This window comes from Ixodes scapularis, unplaced genomic scaffold (assembly GCF_016920785.2).
Source record: "Ixodes scapularis isolate PalLabHiFi unplaced genomic scaffold, ASM1692078v2 PGA_scaffold10__122_contigs__length_95168666, whole genome shotgun sequence".
Classification (NCBI taxonomy): Eukaryota; Metazoa; Arthropoda; class Arachnida; order Ixodida; family Ixodidae; genus Ixodes; species Ixodes scapularis.
Genome location: NW_024609836.1, coordinates 31,245,589 through 31,271,021, shown reverse-complemented (window position 1 = coordinate 31,271,021; position 25,433 = coordinate 31,245,589). Strand labels below are relative to the sequence as shown.

At 47.6% G+C, this 25,433-nt stretch overlaps 1 protein-coding gene and 1 non-coding gene across 3 annotated transcripts in view; one reads left to right on the top strand and one right to left on the bottom strand.

Moving 5' to 3' along the window:
* Positions 1-25,433, bottom strand: part of LOC8038672 (ribosomal protein S6 kinase alpha-5) — a 176,825-nt gene that overhangs the window by 77,963 nt on the left and 73,429 nt on the right. Inside the window, exon 1 of one of the 2 annotated variants that reach the window (XM_029971488.4) lies at positions 24,707-25,153. The exons of the other annotated variant lie outside the window; for it this stretch is intronic. Within the exon in view, the coding sequence (XP_029827348.3) occupies positions 24,707-24,758 (52 nt within the window). The 5' untranslated portion in view covers positions 24,759-25,153. Of the gene's footprint in view, positions 1-24,706; positions 25,154-25,433 lie in introns of those variants that run through there. 2 annotated transcript variants of the gene reach the window in all.
* On the top strand, positions 10,560-10,632 carry Trnat-ugu. The gene has a single exon. It is a non-coding gene; the product is annotated as a tRNA-Thr (tRNA).

Below are 25,433 nucleotides of genomic sequence, written 5' to 3'. Positions count from 1 at the left end.
GACCGAGACCAAAGATACACGGAGCAAATTGGGTTAGCGGGATAACGAAGATAAACGCCAGGTCGCTTAAACGTTTCCAGGCAAATACGACGGGGTCGGGGGGTTCTGCTTGGAGAACCATATAAGGCCCACATGCGTGGCACGATAACACTGTATTAAAAGTATCTTCAATGTGAAGTGCGTGCAAGAACGGGGGAGGGGGGAGGCTACTTTATTTCTTTCTTCATTTCTCCCTCCCCTTAGCTACGCCACCACGGTGGTGCATCACCGCGAGAGTAAAAAGAAGCGAACATATTTGGGCCTGCTTTTAAAAAGGGTTGATTGCAGCCCTCAGCAACAATGCGATGCGAACATGAAACAGGCATGCTGCACCACGACCGAGGAGATGTGGTACACAATAACTGTGGCGGCATTATCAAAAAGGACCAGTGATCACAATAGAATAAAACTACCTATTGACGTAAGTTCACGACTGCCGTTGAATATTAGCTCATAAAACTAGAAATTCGTCGTCAAGTGTTTTGTGTTAAATCGTCAAGGCTAGCGTAGTTTTCGCACTGCTACGAGACGACACGGTTTCGCCTCTCGTCTCAACCGCAAGCGAAAAGTGACTTCGACAGCGTTCCAGAACTGCGGAAACCACGTCACAGCCTCGACAGCGTGGCACAAAATAGCTGACGGCCATGATACATAGATACCATATTTCAACTCTGCCATATACTGATCGCATTACCGTCCTTATCAGAAACGGCACCGTCGGCCTACTTGTATTCCACCTTTCTGCGCAATCACGGCTTATCCAGCCAAATTAATATCACTATCACCAGGGCATGAAGGACTTCGCTAATACGACACCATCACATAGTACTCGTATCACCATTGCCTATCACACGTTTTATTACTACCTAATATCCTACCATTTCCTATCACTCCTCCAATATTACCTATTACTATTACCTACTGCTCTTACCTATTACTATATGGCTATTACCAATTACTATTTATACAGCGGGCGGCCACACGAACAGGCGGCAGCGGACGGGGCGCAGCGCGCGGCAGCCGCGCAAGTGGCGGTTTGTGCTCAATTCCGGCTTCCAGGTCAGCCGCTAACCTGGATTCTCGTCTGGCAACAACGGGCGGCCGAAGAAGACAGCCGGCCGGGCGAGGGGGAGGAGGAGGAGGAGCCGAATCGGGAGCAAGATCGCGGCCCGCAACCGGGTCGAACCGGGCCACGGGACGGGAACTCCGTCCTGCTGCTGGCTGTCGGCAAAGCCGTGACGGTGACGGATCGCTTGCCGCAAAAGACCGCTCGCGTGCCGGCCGCGACGGTTTGCGACAGGAGGATCGTCGCCGCAAGAGGCTTCGCTACAATGCCCGGACCCGTGGAGAGTGTATGGTCGAGAAACTTGGAGAGAAGTAACCACTAAATAAACTGTATGGAAAAAGCTAAAAACGGCCGAAGGTAGTTTCATGGTTCCTTACCGAATATGAATGCTGTATACAACAGAGACATCGCCGACTCGAGACACACACAAAAGAAAAAGCATGGCTCCGTAGACACCCTTGCATTGCCCCCGACAGCTTCGAGAAGCGCTAGGCGTGAGTTACTTCGTGACTTGCTCTTCGGCGAACTTGTCGGCTAACGGAGCAATCTCAATGACTAAAGAGCAATATATATTTTTCTTTTTTTTTATTAGATTATTTTGGATGATTATGATAATGACAGAAAGCCTGGCGGTTTGACGACGGAGCCATAGAGTGCCCGGTCGCCGATTTGGAGCGCGAGGATATGGTAGCACAGAGCAGCAGAAAGCCATTTTTCGAGGAACCTGGACGTCAGCGCAGAGCTTTCGCTGCGGCAAGGACCCGAAACACACTTGTTCGCTCGGACGAAGTGTGTTTCGGCGTTTCGCCGCAGCGGGGCGCCAGTCACGTGGCTATCCTCTCATCCGTCGTCGCCGCTCCACCTTTTTTTCCATTTCGGCAGCCGCTTCTCGCGGCGATCTGCCAGGCTTTGTCAGTATACAGGAAGCTATGAGTATGGTCATTTAAACGGAGTATATAGTAATTTAATCTCCGGGCCGTTGACGAACACTGCCTCGTCAACCACGTCAGTCTCGGCACCTTTCGCGCTCATCTCTCTCTCTCTGGTTACGGGACCCAACGCGATCGGCTCCGCAGGCCCCGAAACCGGTCTCACGCGGGCACGCGTCTCCCGATCCCCCGCCCTGCTGCATGCAGCGCGTCCCCCTTTTTACACAGCGCGGCACAGGCGGCTTCCGACGTCCGCCGCACACACGGCCGGCGGAGAAAGCGTCGAAGAGACGGCACCAATCGCTACGCCGGAAGGAAGCGATCATCCGCCAACGGCAATCAAAATGGCGGCTTCTTTCTTTTGACTGGCTTCGTCGCCCTCCCTCGGCGCGCTCAATTCGGTTCACCTGCTCCCGATATGGCGACGGGAGCGAGAGCGAGTTGTAGTGTGGGCGCGTCCAACTGCCCATTTTGAGAGACAGTTCAATCTGGCCGCTCCCGTTCAACAGGCCCCAGCAAAATGGAAGATTTCGAGGGGGAAAGGCGGAACACCATGCCCCCCCCCCCCCTCCCCCCTCCCCGGATACGTGCCTGCTGAGGGACATTGCTGAGGTGAGGCGAATAAATAATTAAAAAATGAAGTGTCTGTGTCTGCTCCACGGAAGCATTGTCGACTGAAACAAATAAAAGTATAAATGAAAAGGGCCGGAGCCAGAAAACGAACTGTGTTTGAGAAAACCAATTTTGTTGAAAAAATAAGAAAAAAATATCTAGCGTTATCACAGCCGAAAGCACGGGCCCAGTCAATCAGCGGCGTGTATTTCTTTCCCTATTCTTCCCCCTTCCCCCCTGTTTTTCTTACTTCTTCCTTTTTCTCTCTCCGCGGTCTTCGGCTTTTCATTTCTTCTCCCTCGTTTCCACCCCTGCTCTCCTCCGTCCTCTCCTCTTCGCTCGCAAACAGTATTGTTATGTTGGGTTAATTCCGACTGGGACATTTCGGCTGATGTCTGGAAACTACCTGGTCGTGCATTCTAGTTCCTTCCATCCTCATATGTTAGTAGGTACTGTGTAGGTTGTCCTAATGTTGAATTGTAAATGGAGAATGGGGATGGCTGAATATTATCGTTGTTTCTACAACGACGAATTGTTTTTCCGCGAAGGTCGCGGACAACTACGTTTTTCACTTATGTTAACAATGTACTCAACGCGTGTCAAAAAAAAAAAAAAGGAGAAGCATGTATGCAATGCTTTCAGAAGCAGGCGGCCTGCAGCCGTTGTGGCGCTAAAACCCGAAGAATTAAACACAAACACACACATACACACACAAATGAAATAAAAAGAGTGCTCGCTAATGTGGAGAGGAATATGAGAAAGTCAGTTTCCAATAGGCCTACGAAGTTTTTACAAACATTTTGAACCATGGTTAGAAGCGCCAAAAACACGACACAAGATAAGACAAATACGGGCGCTCAAAGCGTGCACGAACTGCAAGAGGCGAGTATTTTATCAGAAAAAAAAAAAAAAAAGGGGGGGGGGGGGGGGAGGGGGGGAAGGCGTTGCGTCAGCGACACGTCGATTGCATTGTATAAATCTCAAACACTTTGTTTTTTTGTTTTTTGTCACGTAGGCATATGCGTAGCCTATGTGACACTATAGGTGTACTCTACGCATGCGCACTGCCGAGAGCAGCACCACCGCAGCGGATTGACGTCACAGCCGCGTCTTGGTGTAAACAAGAAAGAAAGAAAAAAGTTTACTTGTCGGATCAAAAAGGAAGAACAAAGATGCGACGTAACACGACCCGACCTACGAATCAGCTTTTTCCTTTTTTATTTTTTTTATCCTTTTTACTTGTAAAGGCATTTAAGAGAAGAATGGAAGCTTGTCTGTGGGGGAAGTTGGGGAACGGTGGTCTGCTCAGAAACAATAGAACAAAAAAAAAAACACACAGGCAAGCATGCAGCGACTAGCACGCGTTCGCAAACTCCGAGTAGGCCGCGATCCTTGACCTCTGAAGACATATCTAGAGTCTAGTCTTATCTATGTAGCGATTGGCCGCAGCGCCCGGATAAGGCCTCCACATTCTCGCAATAACACTATAACGCATCTGTTTTGACGGTGCAACGTGGGCTTCCACCGATTGCGATGGTCAGCGCGCTGGTGACGCTAAGATGCCATTACATGATGGCCGGAGCCGATCGCGGTTATCAATCAACCAATCGCTTCCAAGCGAAAAAATAAATCTTGATTATCTTTATAAAGCCGGGGCGCACAATGAAGAATATGTCGACGCGTGCATCATGATTTGTTACGCTTCGTGGCATGCTTTCGGTGATTTCGGATAAGTCGGCCGCACCACACGCTCAAGTATACTCTCCAGGTTTATCAAAATGATCGTGACAAATTTTATGGCCAATTCCCATTGCCTACAGCCTGCAAAAAAAAAAAAAAAAAGATAGCGAACGGAAAGTTTTTTGGGTGCTCAACAATAAGACCTATACTCATTTTTACCTCAAAAACCGTAGTAAAAAACAAACAAAGAAAACAACAAAAAAACAGCTTTTCGAGGAGCATTGTTTAATTTTCCCCCTTATGTAGAGAATTAAGTTATATGTAGGTCAATTTTAAATTAGATACAGTTTACCTTATCAAGACGTACACACGTTTCGAACGCCAAAAGCATCGCTTCTTCCTCCGAAAACCAAATATTGTAAGAACTACTTCGTACGGCGCATTAACGATGCTCCAGACTTCTTGTAGGTGAAAACGAGTGTACACGAAAAGGCCCACGCATGACGTCATCGATAGTGGACACCCGACCCGCCACAAGCGGCAAACACGCTGGAACTCGACGCGAGTAAACGTAAAGTCCGTCTGGGTGTCGCTGCGTGCGGCGTCGCGTTCATTGTGACACGCTACACGAAGCACTTCCGGCGATGCTAACGCGATTCACTGTGATGACTTTTAAGAGGGGGGGGGGGGGGGGGGGGGGGGTCGCAGACTTTCTTTAGTTGGTATTAGGTCATGCCAAATACACGACATGAGGAATCTGTTTAAAAATATGTACACAACAAAAAGAGTCACCTTCAGGATTTTATTCCAGGAGTGCTGGAGTTGCGAGCGAGTGCGGAGTCGAGAGACAAATATTTTTATTATTTTTATTGAAGAAGCTGCTAAGCTATTGTTTCATTGTCTTCATGCTCTAGCGTACTTGCGTCACACTGCACATCATGTACTTTCCAAGAATCCAAACCCCAGAAACTCCGCTTTCGCCAGAGCTTTACTCGAAGCCCTGTTAAAAACAAAGCACAAAAAAAAAAAAAAAAATCCGAGGACATTTAAGCACTTCTTATGAGTTGTGAATGCGAAAGCATGAATGTCGTTCTTCCGCTGCCTTAGTTCGTCTGCGGAATACTGGCGTGGACGGTCATGTTTCGCTACTGCCGAAACAGCGGCCGACAGCTGAGAGCGCGCTCTCGTGACGTGGCAGCGCCGAGCTGAGCTCGGCCGTGCAGCCTCTCCGGAGTTTACCCGTGCGGGCTCTGCGGTCAGGCCCGCACCTGTTACCGGAGGCCGGGCCGTTGTGTGCACTGCACCATCATGGATAGGGCTCCTCTGGTGGCGTTCGCGGGAACCACACTCGATAGCCTATTTAGTATGTAAACACAATCCCCGTAAACTGCCAGCAAAAAAACAAACAAAACTGAATATCAACTAAGACGTTTGTCAATACAAATATGTCCCTCCCAAGTTCTCTAAACCTACAAAAGTCAAGATTTTTATACAGGAAACTGCAAAAACGACCGTGCAATACTTCGCGATACACTGAGTTCGTCACAACAACGGAAGTATACGAGAGACAATACCGCAGAGAACACGATCATTACGAGCCACGTAAGGAGAAGCAAAAATACACACGGGCAGCCCAATCACGGTGTTCTTTATTTGTGTACACCCGTGAGGCAATATGAAGGTGAACAGCCCCCTTCTTGTTTTTGACGCTCCTGCAAGTTTTGAAACAAGCTCTGTTCCAGAAGAAGGCTAGAACAAAAAGTTTAGACCCTCAAGCCACGTACCATTCGAGACGTTGAGAGTTAATATAGCTTTAGGGAGCCTTAAAACAGGCAAGAAACCAGGTAAGGTGTTCACCTTCATAGTGCCGGCGGGTGTACACACGTTTCGGCGCGCAGGCGCATGGTATCCCGCCGGTAAAGCGTGCACCCGGGAGGTAAACTTGAGCAAGCTTGCCGCTGCCACTGCAACTGCTTGCTCATTCGAGAATCACTCTTGCGACTCTTTCCGCTAGTACCCTGGTTTCGGTGTGACCTTATTCGTATTTTTATCTTTTCTCAACAGATACATTGCTCCGCAACGAACAGTTAATTGAGCTGTGACTAAGATATCAGTGGCGTCGGATGTGTTTGGGGGCTGAGGGGGTGACAGGGGTGGCGGGGGAAGCAGGAGAGGGGGAGGAGGGTTGTGATCGAACTCGTCGTAACGAAAAAATCTCAGGAGAAGCAAGCGCCCCCCCCCCCCCCCCCCCTTCTTTCGTCCCGTGTTCCCACACGGGACATGCTACGCAAAACTTTTGGCAGTGACCCTTATTTAGTCTTTTTATCCCCAAAGCCTTATAAATCAAGTTATTCAGTACTTACGGAACGATCGCTAAAATATATTTAGAACACGACCAACAGTCGTTTCGAGAAGTGAAGAACACATCGTTTATTAATTTCCCAGCTAAATCTAGCGGGGAGATAGATGCTCGGCGGGCGTAGGCCGACCCTTAAAACGACTTTTCCATGCTTTAAAAAAAATAATAATAAACCATTTTTGGGTGGTCTTCGGGGCAGCAAGAAAACCATGGCGTTACAGCCTCCATCACGTGGCCATTTATTGCCCGCACACGCCTAGCGCAGACTCGGAACAAACAGACATCCGCGGAATGCCCGGTCGGTCGGACCCCGCGCTCGCTGCCTATCTTTTATCGGGAAGGGGGCAAGGACGGACGGAGTTGACTGGGCAACGACGGTGCCTGGCGGGTCCGCGCTGTGTCGACCGATAGGCGAGGGCGAACGCCGATCGACAAGCAGCGATCAAGCGCCTCGCTCGCCCGATGACCCGGGGGGCAGCGTCCTTGAACCTCCTCCAGCAATCGGGCGAGGTCGGCCAAACTCCCTATCGCTCCCGGTGCGAACAGTCCGACGAACGCTCCAAATGGCACCGGCCCCCACTAGGAGCCCGTTTCTACATTTGCGTTTGGCTACGCCGAGCCCGAGTACGGGGGTTTTCTGGTAGCCGCTCACGCGACGAGAGTAGAGTTGTGACGGATGGATGGATGGCGGCTATTTCCTTTGAATCGGGCGGTGACTTGCGCCACCTAGCCAAGTACGAGAGAACACACTGGCGCCATTCAAACGCCCTAAAACTGCGTGAAAATAAACTGAAGGTTTTTTCAGCCATACTTCTCCCCAGAGCGAAACTACGCACAGATGGTCCTTTATAAGTTATAACTTAAAACATTGCCTGGGTTATTTCGAGCCACCGCCAAAAAGACACAAGTCACCGCGATATACATGGTTCGAATGCCGCGTGCTCAAGTTTTCTCCTTGAACTCATTGCCGTGCGGCATTCGAAGCAGAGATCTCGCGGTGATTAGCGTTTGGCTCTGTATGCAGACTGTCTAGGGAAGAGGAGGTGTCTGAAGTGCAGATTGTATGCGAAAACAATGATATAACCGACGGCCAACAGGGTGAGTGGGTGTCCAAGCACCAGATTCTCCGCCTTGGTGCAGCATGCGCTTCGAGAGAAGGCGATTCGGGCTCTGCCAAGTCTCTAGTTTTTTATAAGCAGTGATTCGCGTTGGCGCGCCGGCTGGGTGGCACGTAATGTGTCACACCAGACGTGCGTCGTTTGCAACTCACTCGGAGAAAGGAAAGCTCATTTTTTCCCTGACCCAATGCTGATTGGGGTGGAAACTCCCCGACTTTTCCAGACTCGCCACATTCCCTCACAATTTCCCCCTTTTCCCCCGTTTTCCAGGTTGCCGAAGCCTCTGGAAGCTAGCGTCCGCCAACACAGCCCCGAAAGTGTTGAACGTACGAAATAAAAAAAAATAATCGGGGCAAACCATTGTGATTCGCCCCGAACTTCTCGTCGGTCGATTACGGGCGCCCCGAGTGACGCCACGTCCTGCAGAACAGCCGAGAAGGCTCTCACCTTGACCCAAAATCAGAGCTCAGGCGCTGTTAAAATTCTAAGAAAATGAAAAGTTACATATATATCTCTCTCTGCCACGAGTCCAGATCAAATTTGACGCACAAGCGAATAATCCGGCAGGCTATCATTACTTCGGGGCTCGGGCGAAAGAGAAGAAGAAAAAAAAAGAAAAGAGCAAGAAAGCGAGACGAAGGCGCCACATGTGCCTGCGCAAGCGTATCCCTTCAGAACCCATCACCGTTCCAAAGCCAGAGTAACGTCCAAGTCGGAGACGAATCCGATGACCCTGACATATTTCAGTGGTCGAGTCGAAGCAGCTACGACTTCCAAACGGCGCGGACACAAGACGGACGGGGACCACGCACGTGAGATCGTCAAATTAGAGAGTTTTCGTAGACCGCGCTGCCTCCTCCGCTAAGCATTCCGCAACGAAGAAGTTGCTACTGCGCCTGCGCGCCGATAGCCTTGACTGTGGAGTTCCCGCTATCGTAGCGGGTTGCGGAGGGCCTTGCGGGGCGGCGAAAACGATCTACGAAAACTCCCTATTTTCATTCAGTTCCTTTTCTTTTTTGATGAACAGTAGATCGATGATGGCGCTAGCAGTGTCCCATTTTACTTGGAGTGTGGGCGTTCCCGCAAATAACTAAACGATCAAAATATGTTTTTCTTTTATTAGTTTCATTCCTAGTGCAAAAGAAAATATACACGAATACGTGTCCCATTACCATACGAGAACGGGTAATACAATTTAAATTCATTTTATATAATTTACCTCAGATATAATATGCTTATTCAACAAGCCATATGTGATATATCTTTTTTTTTTTTTTTTTTTTGATAGAGTTAGTTTTACGGATCAATTGGGAGAAAGAAAATGTGCAGCGTGTTTTGAGCAACACTGGGTATTTAGTTATACGCGAGATTTTCCGAGCTAGGAAGTCGAGCTATAAATTCCGCTAGATTTAGCGTAACATTCGGGTTTCCAGCCAAAAGAAGAAAAAAAATCTAGCATGTTGCACTTTTCGGGAACTTTCCTTTCTTTATAAACCTTTCCCCTAATCTGTTTATATATAAAAAAAAATGGTAAAACAGATAATTCTATGATCGTTGACAGCTTACGAAAAGCCACGCCCCGGTGTCGTTCATTGATGCTTTGTTTCTCGTACTCCGCCTCCTCCGAGAGCCGAAGAAGCCAACATCGACACCGGCGGCGCGCGCCGCCGAGGTCGTCGCGCTCCTTCTCGGGAGCCAAGAACAAAGCCGGGGCGCGAGGAAAGAAAGAACGAGCGAAGAAAGACCGAGTCCGAAATTATCGCTATCGAGAAAAGGGGGCGACTCCCTGCTGGGAACGCGGCCCGCCACAACCTCCGACTCACAAAACTGGGGAGAACTCGGTCAGTTCAAATACCGCCTAGCGAGACAATAATGAGCGCGCCTTTCCCCCATAGAAGCGTCGTCACCATGACAGCTGACAAGGTGAGAAGAAGAACGGCAGAGAGGAGGTTCACGCGTCCCGCCTGTATTATAAAGTATAAATTAGTATTATTATTTTTGGGGGGAAATGCATGCTTGTACGGTATGTGTAACCAATTTTCTCTACCAGTTTCGCGAGTAATTTTTTTTTTTCATTACGTTTCGTTGAACCTTTGCACAATTACACTTCCCTTTTACACACAGTGCACGTGTGCATCGCTGTGAATGTTGCGCTTCTCATGTGCGCGAGAGAGCACGTACGAAACGAACCGTAGGGTGTACCTTACTGTTCACGTGATTGGTTCTTGGTCCTTCTTAACAGCTAATGCAGCCATCTCATTAGCTGTGGAGTGCTCATTAGATGCACGAAACTTGCCCCACTCTGCCCTTTTCTAAGCTGTCAGCGTGACTCCGAGCGTTGGACTTATTGTTGTAATGTCATAACACAAAATGGCGAGTTAGGAAAAGTAAATACGAAGCGGCTCGGAAAAGGAGTTAGAAATGTACGGGCTACCATACTACTGAAATCATCCTTCCAACTGCTCTTGTCGACTTTAGTAATCGAGGAGATCGTATCAAACGCTTCTTCGATTTGGAGTAAGAATGATCGTACCCTGACCTGCAAAAAAAAAAAAAAAAAAAGAAGAAAAAAGTTGTTTCATATTATGCAATTCTTTTCTCGTTCGATAAACTGGGTCGCGTGCATGAGATAGCAATAACCGAGGCTTATCGGTTATGACGAAAGCAATCCCTGGAGAAGGGGAACAAGAGGGACAAAGTACAAACATAAATCTCCAAACACAGCTCCAAACCCGTTTGCTCTTCTGACGTCTAACTCCTGGTTAGCTCAGTTGGTAGAGCGCTCCACTTGTAATGGAGAGGTCCCGGGTTCGATACCCGGACCAGGCGGATTTTTTCGGTCGCTCACCAGTCACCTAGCTGTGTTTGGAGATTTGTGTTTGTCCTTTGTCCCCCTTGTTCCCCTTCTCCAGGGATTACTTTCGTCATTCTTGTCCAGCTCGCTTGCACCTTTGCATTTAATTGCATTATAATTATCGGTTATCCCGTTCCATATATGCCCATTCTCGCCGTAGAATCATTCGTTGCTCGCCCAGCTTTGTCTGACCTTCGTCCCGCTTTGACGGCGGATACATCACACGCGCACGAGTACTATTCTTATTATCGTTATTATTATTAATTTAGTTTTAGAAAGTGTCCACGCAAATCGGGATGCTTTCCGCCGCTTTCGTTCCTGCCACGAGCTAGGGGACCTTTGAAAGCCTCACGCGAGTGGACGGCAAGCTCACGCAACTCTACTATCTCAAGAAACAGGTGCCTCTCTCTCCGCTGTGGAGAGGGAAAAGAAAAAAAAGCCAGCGCGAGCGGTCATTTGCTACAGAAGGGTCGCGCAAGCAGTCAACAACCTCCCGCACCTTTAAAAAAAGAGGAAAAAAAAAGGAAAAAGAAAACGCTTGGCCGGGGGAAGAGAGGAGGAAAACCGGACGAGGGACTCACTCGCGGAAACAAACAATAGCACTCTCAGGGCAGTCTCCAGATTCATTCACAACTCTCACTTCCGCGCTCATCGTACTCAATGAAAAAAAAAATATTGTAAGTTTTGTTTTGGACAAACATGTGGCACGAATAGCCTACGGTGCCTTCAACATCTGGCTATTTTGCTCCGAACGTGTATATTTAATTTGTTCTGAAACGTGTGTAACAGCCTGTCCCCTCCCTGCACGCGCTCTTAGCGCCGACTGTGATTTTGTTCTCGACAATTTCTGGGTATTTTCCCCGTGAGAGCGTGCTGTCAGCACCGGGTACTACTCGGTGCATGTCTCGTACTGAGGAGCGGTGAGCATGTCTCGTACTGAGGAGCGGTGAGCGGACGTGTTTCCTGGTTCTCCTCGAGCATCCGAAGCTAAGTGCCAGTTTTTCTTCTTTTCTCTCTCTTTTTTTGAGAGTTGATTGGAAGTGACTATGCGGTAGCAGTATTAGGTTTGAACAGCAGCAGTTAACGTTAGTTTCGCAAAGTAGGCTCTGTTTGAATTTTTGGCGGGAAGGGACGGTTTGTTCCCGGTCTAGACATGGGTCTAGATTTGGGTCGGCATGACAAGGCTGGGGACGAGTTGGTGCAGTGCGAGGGGTGTGGGAGGTGGTGTTACCTGGAGGAGACGGGTTTCGGGAGCCTGGAGGTGGCGGCGGAGGTGAGTTTCGAGTGTCGGCTTTGTGTGAAGCTTCAGCAGGTAACTGGGGAATGGGAGGGTAGATTTCGGGAGATTGAGGCCCAGCTTAAGGCAGAAGGAGAGAAGCGGGTGGGTCTCGAGGCCCAGGTAGAGGAGCTGACTAGGCAGCTTAATCATGAGAGGGAGCAGCGGGTCGGCCTCGAGAAGCAGGCGGAAGAGCTGGGGGAAGTATGGAAGGCGGGTTTAGAGGAGCGTAAGAGGGAGTGTGACAGTAGGGTAGAGCGCCTGGAAGGGGTAATTCGAGCGAGTGAGAGTAGCGAGGGAAGAAAGGAGGAAGTGTCAGTTCTAGCGGGACGAACCACCAGTCTGCAGGCTGGGGTCCCTGGTGGTCGGGAGTCCGGCCTGTTGGCAGGCGGGCTCGACGACGCTGGAGAGCTGATTGAACCTCAGCTCAATGGCGCCTTCGAGCAGCAGGCGTCGGGCAGTCAGGTGACAGGAGATAAGTCGCAGGACAAAGGCGCGCAGGCACCAGGGGGATCTAGGGTACTGGTAGTGGGGAGCTCTAACGTAGCACGGGTTAGGAGGGGTGTACATAACAGGGTGAAGGGAGACCAGAGGGTAACCGTAGAGGTCCAGCCAGGGAAGTGTATGGTGGATGCTATGACCGCAGCACGTGAGGGGGTGTGGGATAACTGGGAGGGAAGGAACCTAGTAATAGTTCATGCGGGGCTTAATGATGTGCTGAAGGGTAGGAGCCAGAACCTCGGAAAGCAGCTAAACGTGGGAATACGTAAGCTGAGGGACGTGTCTGAGAATGTGCATGTGGTTGTGTGCACCATTCCAGAAGTTCGGGGGCAGTCCGGGTTAACGGAGAGGAGGGTTGTCGAAGCCAACGGAGTAATTAAGGGTATGAGTCGACAGCTTCGGTACGACGTAATGGAAGTAAACAGAGAGGTGTACGAGGCTGGCTCCCGCCCTTTTGCAGATGGCATTCACTACAGTGAGGCCACGGGTTACAGGGTGGGGGATAGGATGGGCCGCACGGTGACTGCTTTTTTGGGGGGACCGAGGGCCCTGGGGGCACTGAAGTAATTGAAAACCCAACGAAGTCAGGAGAGGCACCCAGGGTTAAAAAGAGGACAAAACGTAAGAACAGGTATAAAAAAACAGCACAATCAGACATTGGATATATTAACATGCAGGGTGGTAGAAATAGGTTAAAATGGGAAGAGGTAGAGGAGCAACTAAGAAAGGAGGATTTAATGGTGTATGGATTTGTGGAAACACATCTCAGAGACATGGAGCAGCCACCTTGCAACCCTGACTATGTGTGGGAAGAATGCAACAGAATGGAGGGAACGAGGAAGGGAGGTGGAATTGGAGCATTTATTAAGAAGAATATGAACTTTCAAAGGATCAGAAAGGAGTGCGCCGAACATTTGTGGCTGAAAGGAAAAGTCGCTGGGGAATCAACAGTCCTTGGAGTGGTTTACTTATGGACAGGGACAGGTGCTAAAGAGGAAAACAGAAAAATGATTGATTGCATATCAAGAGACATTAGTGAACTAGGGGAAGGCTCCGAAATAATTATTATGGGAGACATGAATGCCCATATTGAGGGTCTGGATGGGTATACGGACTCAACTGGAAGCATATTACTAGAACTGGTGGAAAAACATGACTTAGTTTTATGTAATACCAGTCAGAAGTGTGACGGGCACATAACTTGGGAAACTGGCAATCTGCATTCAACTATAGATTACGTACTCATGTCACACAAAATATATGGTAAGTTACAAGTAATGAAAATAGATGAAGAAGGTTCCAAAAGTCTTGGTAGTGATCACAAACGTATTAAGCTGAATTTTGCCAGAGAAGTAAATCCTGAAACTAGACAACATAATTCAAAGCAAACTTTCTGCAGCGACAAAGAGTTGGAAATAGTTGTTGAAAGAATAGAGGCAGCAGTTTCAGGGCACCGGCATACAGATTGGACCTATGAGAGCCTAACTAGGCTTTTTGCTCTAGAACTAGACAAAGTTAAGAGTAAACGAAAGGGGAAGCAAGGACATAGACCAAAAAGCTGGTGGGACAAAGAAGTGAAGCAAGCGATACAAAAACGTCAGGAAGCCTCTAGAGAACACAGGTATTCCAAGCGTAGTGGGGAGTCCGAAACGGAAGTAAAAAGAAAATGGGACAATTTTATAACATGTCGCCGAGAGGCATCCAGTTTGATCAATGCGAAAATTCAGAGAAAGGGTGAGAAATGGATGAGTAATGTAAGTAAGAAAGATAGAAACGCTGCCAAGAAGTTTTGGGAGCACTTGAACTCACTCGGTGAAACAACGCAAGCTAGACAGAGGTTCATACTCTCGCATCAGGGAGATCAATTAGAGGGAGATGATGCGATACAATATATAGGAGCAGTGATGGAGGAGAAATTTCGGGAACGGTTACATGTGGAAGATAGGAGAACCGAAGGAAGTAGCAGTCCAGTTTGTGACATCGCGGATTTTGGACAAAGAGAATGGGAAAAGGCGGAACGAAGAGTCCCTAGTGGCACGTCGACAGGCACAGATGGTATCCCTATCAAGCTGGTGAAGAATTTGGGTCCTAAATCTAAGGCAAAACTAAGGGAGGTAGTGAGTACCATGATAACAAAAGGAAATATTCCAGATGAATGGAGGCTTAGTAGGATGAGTATGATATATAAGGGAAAGGGAGATAAGTCTGATATTAGGAATTATCGTCCTATAACCGTGACACCGGTTATTTACAGGTTGGTAATGCAGATTATAAAGAACAGACTGGAGGAATGGGTAGATTGCGAGGGCATACTGGGCGAATTACAGAACGGGTTTCGAAAACAAAGAAGGTTGGAGGACAATTTATTTTCTCTAACACAGTGTATAGAAATAGCGCAAAAAGAAAACAGACAGCTCTGGCTGGCATTTCTGGATATCAAGGGTGCCTATGACAATGTGAACCAAAGAAACCTGTGGGACATAATGGAGAACTTAAACCTAGATGAAGGACTAACAGCACTATTAAGGAACATTTACAAAGATAACAAGGTGATTATAACATGGGAAGGAAAGGCGACAGGGAAAATAGAGATAAGACGAGGCCTTAGGCAGGGGTGCCCGTTATCGCCTTTGCTGTTTATGTTGTATCTGAGAGGATTGGAGGATAGACTAGAGAAGAGTGGGCTTGGGTTCAACCTTTCTTACAGTAAGCTAGGCCAAAAAATTCAGCAATCCTTACCGGGATTGATGTATGCGGATGATATTGTACTAATGGCTAACAACAGGACAGAGTTGCAGGAATTAATGAGCATCTGTGGTAGGGAAGGAGAGGAATTAGGTTTAGAATTCAGTAGCGAAAAATCGGCAGTCATGATTTTTAACGAGGATGAAGTTGAGAGGCTGAAGATACAGAATATTACAGTTGAGAGAGCTAGTAAATACAAGTATCTAGGAGTATGGATATGTGATGGTGCAGAATATCTCAGAGACCATGAAAAGTATATAATAGGTAAGGGCAACAGAAATGCAGCTGTAATGAAAAATAGAGCACTTTGGAATTACAACAGGTATGAGGTGGTGAGAGAGATTTGGAAAGGGGTCATGGTGCCTGGCTTGACTTTTGGAAACGCAGTGCTATGCATGAGATCCGAAGTGCATGCGAGACTAGAAATTAAACAGCGCGGAGTAGGTAGACTGGCTTTGGGGGCACATTGCAAAACGCCAAACCAGGGAGTACAAGGAGACATGGGATGGGCATCATTTGAGAGCAGGGAAGCGGTGAGCAAGGTAGAATTTGAGGATAGGTTGAGGCAAATGGACGGGGAGCAATGGGCACGAAAGGTTTTCAGCTATTTATACATGAGGAGTGTAGACACAAAGTGGAGACAGCGCACTAGGAAATTAAGAGGAAAGTTTTTGGGCTATAGCGAAGATACCGAAGAGCAAGTCTCAGTTAAGAAGAAAGTTAAGGCCACAGAAAGAGATTGGTGGCTAGAGGGAATGCAGACAAAGACGGCTCTGGAAAGCTATAGATTAAACAAAAGAGTTATTGCCAAAGAAAGCATTTATGACAATTCTAGGGGAAGCTCATTGCTGTTTGAGGCAAGAACGGGTGTTCTGCGAACCAGAACATACAGAGTGAAGTACCAGGAAATTGATACAGTGTGCACTGCTTGTGGAGAGGAGGACGAGACGGCTGAGCACTTGATACTCTACTGTAAAGGGCTTCACCCTATGCCTACCGAAGACAACATAGATTTAATAAAGTCATTGGGTTTTAGAGGCAGCGAAGGGAGAGTGGATTTCAAGACTGTAGAGATTACCAAGCAAAGATTAAGTGAATGGTGGCAGAAATCGAGAAAAAACTAGGTATTTTCTTATCCACTGATGGCAAGGGGGTTTCATAGCCTCACTTTCTTTGCACTGCGGAGTGAATATAGATTTCACATTTAAATATTCTAAGCTTAAATGGTAAAACAAAATGGCTAGGTGGCGTAAGCTACCGCCCGATCCAAAGGGCTCAGCCGTATTCATCCATCCATCCATCCACTACTATAGCCTCCTCTATTAGCGATGTGCGCGGCCAAAAGCGTCGCTGTGGTCAGCTTTCCACGATGAGCCAAATCACGGGCATATCAGCACTGTCAGATTGTCAACTTTGACGGTGTTAGTTTCAGATTGCGATGGTTCCTAGCTTCTAGTGTGCTTTTTAAACACACCATCGAACTCGTCGTCGCCCCCGATGGTAAGTAGTCAGAATAACAACTGGTGACGTCACGGCGAGGCAAATCCTAGTCGTGGTGTCACGGAGGGAAACCGTAAGAGGGCGCCACCGGAACATCTCGGCGCTATATAACTGGCAGTTCGATAACGGAGCCATGAGTGCCCGGTCGCAGATTTGGAGCGCGAGGATCTGGTAGCACAGAGCATTTCTCGGGGAGTCTGGTACTCCACGCACAGCTTTTGCAGCGCCGAGGACCCGGGACATGGTTTTCAAACCCGACAAGATAAGAAGCGGTAGCCCGAGGAACGCGAGAAGCACGAGCGGGCATTCCATCGCTCGGGACAAGTGTGTTTCGGCGTCTCGCCGCAGCGGGGCGCCCGTTACATGACTCTTGTCTGCCGCTCTACCTTTTCACTTTCGGCGGCCGCGTTACATGACAATCTGCCAAGCTTTGTCAGTATAGAGAAGGCTATGGTACCACAAAAGACGCCATCACCCCAAACAGAAAGGCACTGAGGCACCCTCGGGTGTATCCAAGCTGTATAGTGGACCCTGGCGGCCATAGCTGTGTGCGCGACTGCTGAGCGCGTGCCGAAGGCGAGAGTTCTGCAACGTGCATTCCGGACCATCGAGATTGCCGGTATTGGCAGCATGTGAGCTCGTACTGAGCATGCGCTCTATAGACATCGCCCTCAAATATGTCGTTCATTGAATACCTGCAGGGCCCTCTGTTGCACGTTTTGGACTCCGACGGCGACTAAGGAGATGGAAGTGACGTCAACAACGCAGCAAACGCAGATTGGATGTTGATTTTGTTTTCTTCTGTTAACATCCAATCTGCGTTTGCTGTGTCGTTGACGTCACTTCCGTCTCCCTAGTCGTGTCGGAGTCCAAGAAGTGCAACGTAGGGCCCCTGCTATTGGGTAGTATACGTTGTCGAGGCTAGCGGCGAAGCTGCTGCAACCCCGCACTGCTGCGCGAGCGCGTGCACCTGACTTCCTCTCGTGTTCGCACGCGCTCGTGCAAGTAGCTGACAGCGTCGGAGCGACGCGAGAGCTAGCGGCTAGCCTCGGCAACGTTGGCACGAAATAGGTACAATACAATACAATACAATACGACGCCTATTGGCAACGTGCGCGATTAAAGGCGTCCCTGTGGGTTCATTTTAATTTGTAATTAATTTTGATTTCAACGGATCGGATTCATTCTAATTTCGATTGATGCTACTTACGTCGTCGGAAATAAGGACGCCGTCAAACTGTCAACTTTGACCCGACTGATATGGCGCCCATTACGAGTAGTTAAATTACTCGTAATCGATTACTTTTTGGAGGAATCTTGTAATCGCTTGAATACATTTATTAGGAAGTAACCAGAATATGAATATTATTACTTTTTGGAAGTACTAAAATAACTCGAAACAGTTACTAGGTTTCCTTACCTCGTAACTGTCCCCTGCCTCTTTAATGGCACCTTTTGTTTCTACAAGTTTTCTACCGAGGGATCCTCGAACAAAGTATCCGACTGGGGCATTCGTTTATCATTATTAAATGGACCATGAAGATAATTAGTTTCTAAATCGGTGATTCTAATTCAATTCTTTTCAATTCCATTCAATTCTAAATCACAGAAGGCCCGTTTTGAAACCGGCAAACAGATATGTCGTTTTGAAAATCCGAAGCCATCGGAACAGTAACGGTCACATTTTCAAGTAACGGTCAGTAACTTTCTTTTAGAAGTAAGTAAATAACCTGACTGAATACATTTTAACCGGCAGTAATTGTGAGTGATTACTTTTCTCTTCGGTAACGCGTACACCAGACCGACGTTGACGTTATTGGTTTGAAAATGTGACGACTCGAAACTCCCCCATTGTGCTTTTTACACACACACCGACGAACCTGCTCGCAGCTGATTACACGTAGCCAGGATTACAACTCGCGATGACGTCACGGCGAAGCAAGGCCTAGTCGTGACGTCACGAACGGAGGCCACGAGAGGGCGGTCTCCGAAACATCTCGGCGCTAATCGGGTTGACTCCATCGATGAACCCCGGACAAAGAGCGGAACGTGGAAAAAAAAAGAGGAACGCGGGGTTCAAACGCCTGTTGGGGCTAATAAACCTGCGGTGTGCCTTTCTCTGTGTTGCCGCAATCCTTCCCGATCGGAGGCTACACAGTCACAGAGGTATTTCCCCAGCGACGGGGGAAACGACCCCATGTTGTTATCCGAGCGCATTCAACCTGCCTTCCTGCAACTGAGACAACTCTTTTCTTTTTTCAACTTCCGAACTTTCATTGATTCTATATGCCTCTGCAAACTAGCGAAGGTTCTGCATCTGCACAACACTTACTGGATGGCTAGGTTGGTCATTCACGTGTCCGTTTTCAGAAGATCACGGACGTGACGCAATGGCGTCTGGTTGGTGGAGGCAACCACCTTTTCGTCACTTCCGTGGCCTTTTAAAACGTACATGTAAATGTCCAACCTAACCGTCCTGGACAACAAGGCCTGAGTGCCGCGACTTTCTACGTCATCCACCACAGGCCAGCGCAGTAGCACTCCAGCCCCAGTCTGCGCACCGGAAGGGGAAGTAAAATCTCCACCGCTACGGGTTTGTTGTCTATTTAATCGTTGTCACATAAAAAAGAAAAACCGTTTTGCGCGTTATTCATGCGCCGCACGACTTAGTTCTTACAAGATTTCGTTATTAGAGAAAGAAGCGATGAGTTTTGCTTTTGAGACGCGTAGCCTCGATAAAATCAGATAAAGGTAATCTAAGATGCACCTATGATACGTCTTAATTCAACGTATAAAAGGGTGGATTTGTAACGTTCCGCGTGCAACCGGACTTTTTTTTTTTTTTTTATTGCGGTTTTTGAGGTGAGTGGAATGTGTTATTCTGCAGCGCTGCAAAAGCCACGGGCAAGGACCAATTCGGAATTAACGTCGCCCTTATATAACTGCAAGCGCACCAAGCCCTCGCACCACACTCGGCATAGTTTCATCGCATATCAAAGCGTTCTTGACACAAACCTCGTGAGATAGCACCCGAACCAACACAAGTATATAAGAGAGACTTGAGGACATTAAATTATAAGCTAAATAAATCCCGAGTCTGACAAGAACCACACAGAATCCCTCCGGAGATTTTAAATAAAATATAGAGAACACTGAACACTCCTGATAAACAGCAATATCAAATTTTCGTAAACAACGTCTGCATCACTTAGAAAGCGATCGGAAAAATACCAAATGCTCTTAAGAGTTTCCGCTGTGGCATTCAGTCACGTCTGAAAACAGGGCTGTTTGCGGTAAGTGTATACTTCTCCATCCACAAATAAACGTAGCCACACTATTGCTGCATTTCGTGTTACATAGAAACTTGTTTGTACAGCATCGTGCAAAGTACCGTTATATATATATATATATATATATATATATTTTTTTTTTTTTTTAAACTTCTGATCGTTTTATTTGCGTTTGCTGCTTCCGGTTAAAGAGCTTTTCTGCTTTTTCCATTTATTTAAGTGTAAAGGACTAACCTTCAACAAAGCATTAGGTTGGACTAATTAGCCCCTAATGATAAAAAAAAAGGTAAAAAAAGCCCTAAAATAGACGCAGGACGCAAGGAACCGGGTACATACACAAGGCGCTGACTGTCAACGGAATATTTATAGCTAGCTTTCGTCAGGCTCGCCGGCTTTTCACAACCGTATCCAGAAAACAAAATAATACAACAAAACGTTGCACAGTCGACGAAACGTAATCGACACTGTAAAGAAAAAAACAAAACAGAAAACTATCCGTAAAGCAGGAGGTGAGTGTTATGTTTGCCCGAACAAATACACAGATAAGCAATGTTATATTTCCCACTCGAAGTGCACCCAAGAGGCGGGCACCGGGCGCTTAACAGATAACGCGATCCCTTCAAAATGTGACGCTCGAAGCTGACAGCGTGCACACCGCACAACCATGTCTCTTCAACATATTCCAAATCTCATTCGTTTTTTGTTGTTGTTTTGTTTTTTCTGCTGGCGGGGAAAGGCGTTTGACCCAAAGCGACGCGGTTAAACCAGCTCCAAACAAAGGCCGCAAGTTAGCGGGGACATCGCGCTGGTCAAATTGTTCATTTTACAGCCGAGACATCGCCGACTCGAGACGCACACAAAGGAAAAAAAAGTACAGCTCCATAGACGCCCATGCGTAGTCCCCGACAGCTTGGAGAAACGCTAGGCGTGATTTACTTCGTGACTTCCTCTTCGGCGAACTTGTCGGCTAACGGCGCAATCTCACTAGCTAGGGTGAAATAACGAAGTTGTTTTTTTTTTGTAGACCGTTCGGATGACTTTGATAACGATGGCCTGTACTAATCCGACGCTCCTTTACGCACACGTCGTATCGTTATCGGGTACGGGCCCCTTGATTCAGGTGGAAGAAACGAACAGACCGCGAGCACTGTTCGCCTTGTCTACTAGTTCGTTGCACCTTGGCGCTCATGTGCTTTAAAGTTATCTAAGAAAGAAAAACCCCAGCGTGACTACACTAAAAGATGTAATGCCCCCCCCCCCCTTTCCCTCCCTAACTTATTCAAACTTGATATCGACTGCAATTGTTCGAATCAAACCGCCGGCAGTTCCCGGTTGATAGCATACCCATAGAAACACAACCTTTATAGAATTATTACTCACGAACAATCTGTAGGTAAAAAGAATGACATAAACAAATGACGCGATAAAACAAAACGATTCTTTTCCTCTTTTTAAGCGGCTTGTTGTAGAAAATCTGAAATCGTATCGCCATAATTTACTTCTCAGTATCAAGAAACAATAAAAATATACAACTTCTATCGTTTGAAATGCAATGGCATGTGTCTCACGTGGCTTGGTTTAAACTTAACACTTCAAACATCGTACTCGAAAAAAAAAAAAAAAAGTCAGGCTTTTTGCGCAGCTTTGTTAACTTCATTTCTTTTTATGGTAAGATATATGTATGTACATTTTAAATTAGACATGAGTTACCTTATCCAGACGTACATGTTTCAAACACCAAGAGCATCGCGCTTCTTCCTCCAACAACCAAATCTTCCCGCGGCGTATGAACAACGCACAAAAACTTCCCTCTTCAAAGCGAGCACACTGGACGTATCTCGGAACGATCTCTCCTAAAATTCCCCAATCGCTCCGCGCCGTCGGTTCCCTCCGACAAACAAGAGAGCGCGCGAGAGGTTCGTCCCCCTCCTCCCCTCCCAAAGAGAGTCCCGACTCGGGATCGACGAACTCTTTCCCCGGGGTTTCGACACCCGCTCCGAGATCCCGAGCAGTGCGCAGCAACCCCGCGCGAGGACAAAGAACCGGCGCTGTCGCAACACGGCCGGCCAACCTTGAAACCGTGCCGGCAAAGGGTGCCCCCCCTCCGACGAGGACCTCGGAGACGGCCTAGCGCCTGTACCGCGCTTTCGCGGCTGGCACACGTAGTACGGCGTCGCAGCGCTGCCAAAAGTTGAGCTACGACCCACAGGGGCGGATTTCTTTTATTCATTGCAAATCGGAAGGTGATGTTATTTCTCCTCGTAGCGGGGTTTAGATTTCACGATATGAACATCATTTTCCGGACCATGGTCCCGAAAATAAGGTACGTGTTTAAAAGTTAAAACTTCACGCACTAAAGACTATCTACGTGTTTTTTTTTTAGATTGTTTATTATGATGACACGTGACGAATTTTGTGCATGAAAGATCGCGTTAATGATGACTTATGTTAATGACGACGATGTTAATGATGAGCGCCAAGGGCGCCCACTTCTTTGGTCTTCAAATAAAAACGTCTGAAAGCAAAGCAAGTTTAAACACAAGCTTGTTTGAGCGTTAATGAACGAATAAATGGACGCGCACGTTTACAGTAATATATATATATATATATATATATATATATATATATATATATATAGAGAGAGAGAGAGAGAGAGAGAGAGAGAGAGAGAAAACTGTATATAAATTATTGGCGAAGCAGGGCAGGATAAAACAATGAGCCGGGTAAAATAAATACAAAAAAAAAACACGCATCGGAAAGAGTTTTGTGAAGGAAGTTTAGACATTGCCAGCGGGAACTTCTCTCCCTCGGGTGGACATTATATACGTTATTTGAGCGCATAATACATAATATTATAATATTTGTGGTTATACCTGATATTATGCTGTATAATATATGTCCTTATATTTAATATTGTATTCTATAACATAGGTCGTGATATATGTCATATTGTGTAATATATGTTCTTATATATAACATTATATACAGTCACAGAAAGCGGTGGTGATGGGACGGATCAACGTTGCAAACAGAGGGTAGGGTAGATCCGGTTATCGGCATTTTTTTAAGACCGACGTCTCAAGCGGGTTTCGAAGGATTTGCTAAATACGACGTTACGAGCGTTGGTTCCTGCTGGTGACCACTCCCTATGGAGCTCGGAAAACTCTCCCATTCTAAATGTCGTCATGGAATCGTTCCCTTACTTCTGGCGACATTCGTTTAGAAGCCAGTCGCTAACCTCGGAAATAAATAAAAGGCGTACGTATTAAACAAGATAACAAAAAAAGAGGGCAAAAGAGTTATGCCCGAACCTGGCTACAGCCGATATGACGCGACAACCCGTCCTGATTGCCTCAGACTCTCGAGATCCAGGAAAGTCGAACAAAGGCATAGTAATGTACTGAGTAAGAGGTCAACAGCCCAAAAGATGCGGCGCGAAAACATATCGCAATCACCGGTTGGATGTAGGCTACCGCCCGATTGGAAGAACTGAGGAAAAAAAAAAAAGAGGCAATGACCCCGATCTATATATATATATATATATATGTTTTCTTTTTACTTCGGGTCAATATTAGCGCAAAGCCTGACGAATGAACTCGGCGTGGGACTCGATCCAGCGCTTGAAAAGGACCGCTCCGACAAACGTGAAAGCGAAATTGGAGAGTTTAACAACCGAACGCCTAGACCGAGTACGTGTTGCGCGAGCCGCGGTTCATCGGTCCCGAAACAAGAAAAGAGCTCTTTTTTTTTTTTTTTTTCTCTCCCTTTTTTTCAAGGTCGCGAAAGCTCCTTCAGCACGCAAAATCACGCAGACAAGTAAAACAAATAAAAATTAACGCGAGAGAAGAAAACAAGACAAACAGATGAATCAAAGACAGACTATTTGCTATATTACCCAAGCATCAAGGAGAATGCAGGAATTGGTGTTCCACGCGCCACACGCGCACGCCTTCCCCGTATAAAAGATTCGAAGTAAATAACCAAAATAAAGCGTTGGCGAACGCGCGTGCAAGATACAATTTGTTTTAGGTTTTTGCTTTCGAAAAAGTTGCTCCTGCTGAAGCCAGCACGTGTGGCGCGTGGAACACCCAATCCCTGCATTCTCCCCTTGATGCTTGGGTAATATAGAAATAGGTCTATAGTGACACTAAAAAGGATGACTAACAACGAATCGTTCTATACGTGTTCTCAATCCTCATTTCGAGCACGAAAGAAACAACAAATAAAGAAAGTTTTATTTTAACATATTTACCAAACAACCCGAGATTGAGACCAAAGGACATCACATTGCTTCAGTCTCAGGGTTCTTCGTAAAACGATGCCACTTTCCGATCGCCTCCTCAAAAAAGAAATCGCCTATAATATCTAGTCGTCCATGTTAGCGAGACAAAAACGCACGGATTTACCGAGTTCGTCGCAGAAAATGTCGTCCTAACAACATTTTCTGTGACGTATTAAACGAATACGAATCCGTATTCCACGGTGTCTATATTAACGAGAAAAGACCGCAATTACCTTCGAATCGCACCAGCCCTTACCGCTCAATCACACTGGAATCGGATCCGCGTTCGCAAAGCGGTTGCGAACGCGGCGGTTGTATAAAGATCCAGTACCATTGCACGCGCACTCGATGTCATCAAGTGCGTGTACAAGTGCACTGGATCTTTATACAACCGCGAACGCGGATCCGCTTCCAGTGTGGATGAGCGGTTACGCGTCCCGTCGATGGTTCCTTACCTGGATCTTTCCCACGAGCGTAGCGGTCCTTCCAGCTCGCCTGGATACGCATTCCTTCCGACTCGGAGGGACGCTTCGCTTCGAGCTCAACGCGTTCCCCAGCTGCCAGCGGCGAAGACGACAGATCGCCCAACTGTCACCACATGCTCCAGCATAGGCACACACGCACGCACACACACGGAACAAAGCCGACGACGCGCACGCAGTCAACTCGCGTCTTGGACGCGAAAAGATCACGGAGCAGCCCGCCGAAGAGGTATCCACTGCTGCGGCGCAGCGTGCAAGGCCGACATAGTCCAGCTGAGCGGGAGAAGCCCCCAACGGACAGAGTGCCAACGACCTTGCAGTTGCGAAGAGAGCGAGCACACGTAGGCCACCACACCGGGGGAGCTGCCGCTGTTGCTGCCGCGACCCAACGCACACGGGCCGCTACTGAAAGCGGCGCGCGGAGAACCAACGGAACGCAAGAGGATTGTATTATTTCTTTTTTTTTTTTTATCACTTTTTGTCTGTGCCGTGTTCGTTCCGAGGAAAGCGTCAGTTGCGCGCTGACGTCGACAGATGGCGCCACCGACTGCCCTTGCAGGGTCGTCGCGGCAGAGAAACTTGGAACGCTCGCCGTTTATTGTCACAATTCAGGATCGTCGTATTGTACTTACCTTGCGCTCGGTCGACGAGCGGCGTTTTCGTCCGAACGGCCGGGAGGGAACACGTGTGCGAAAAACAG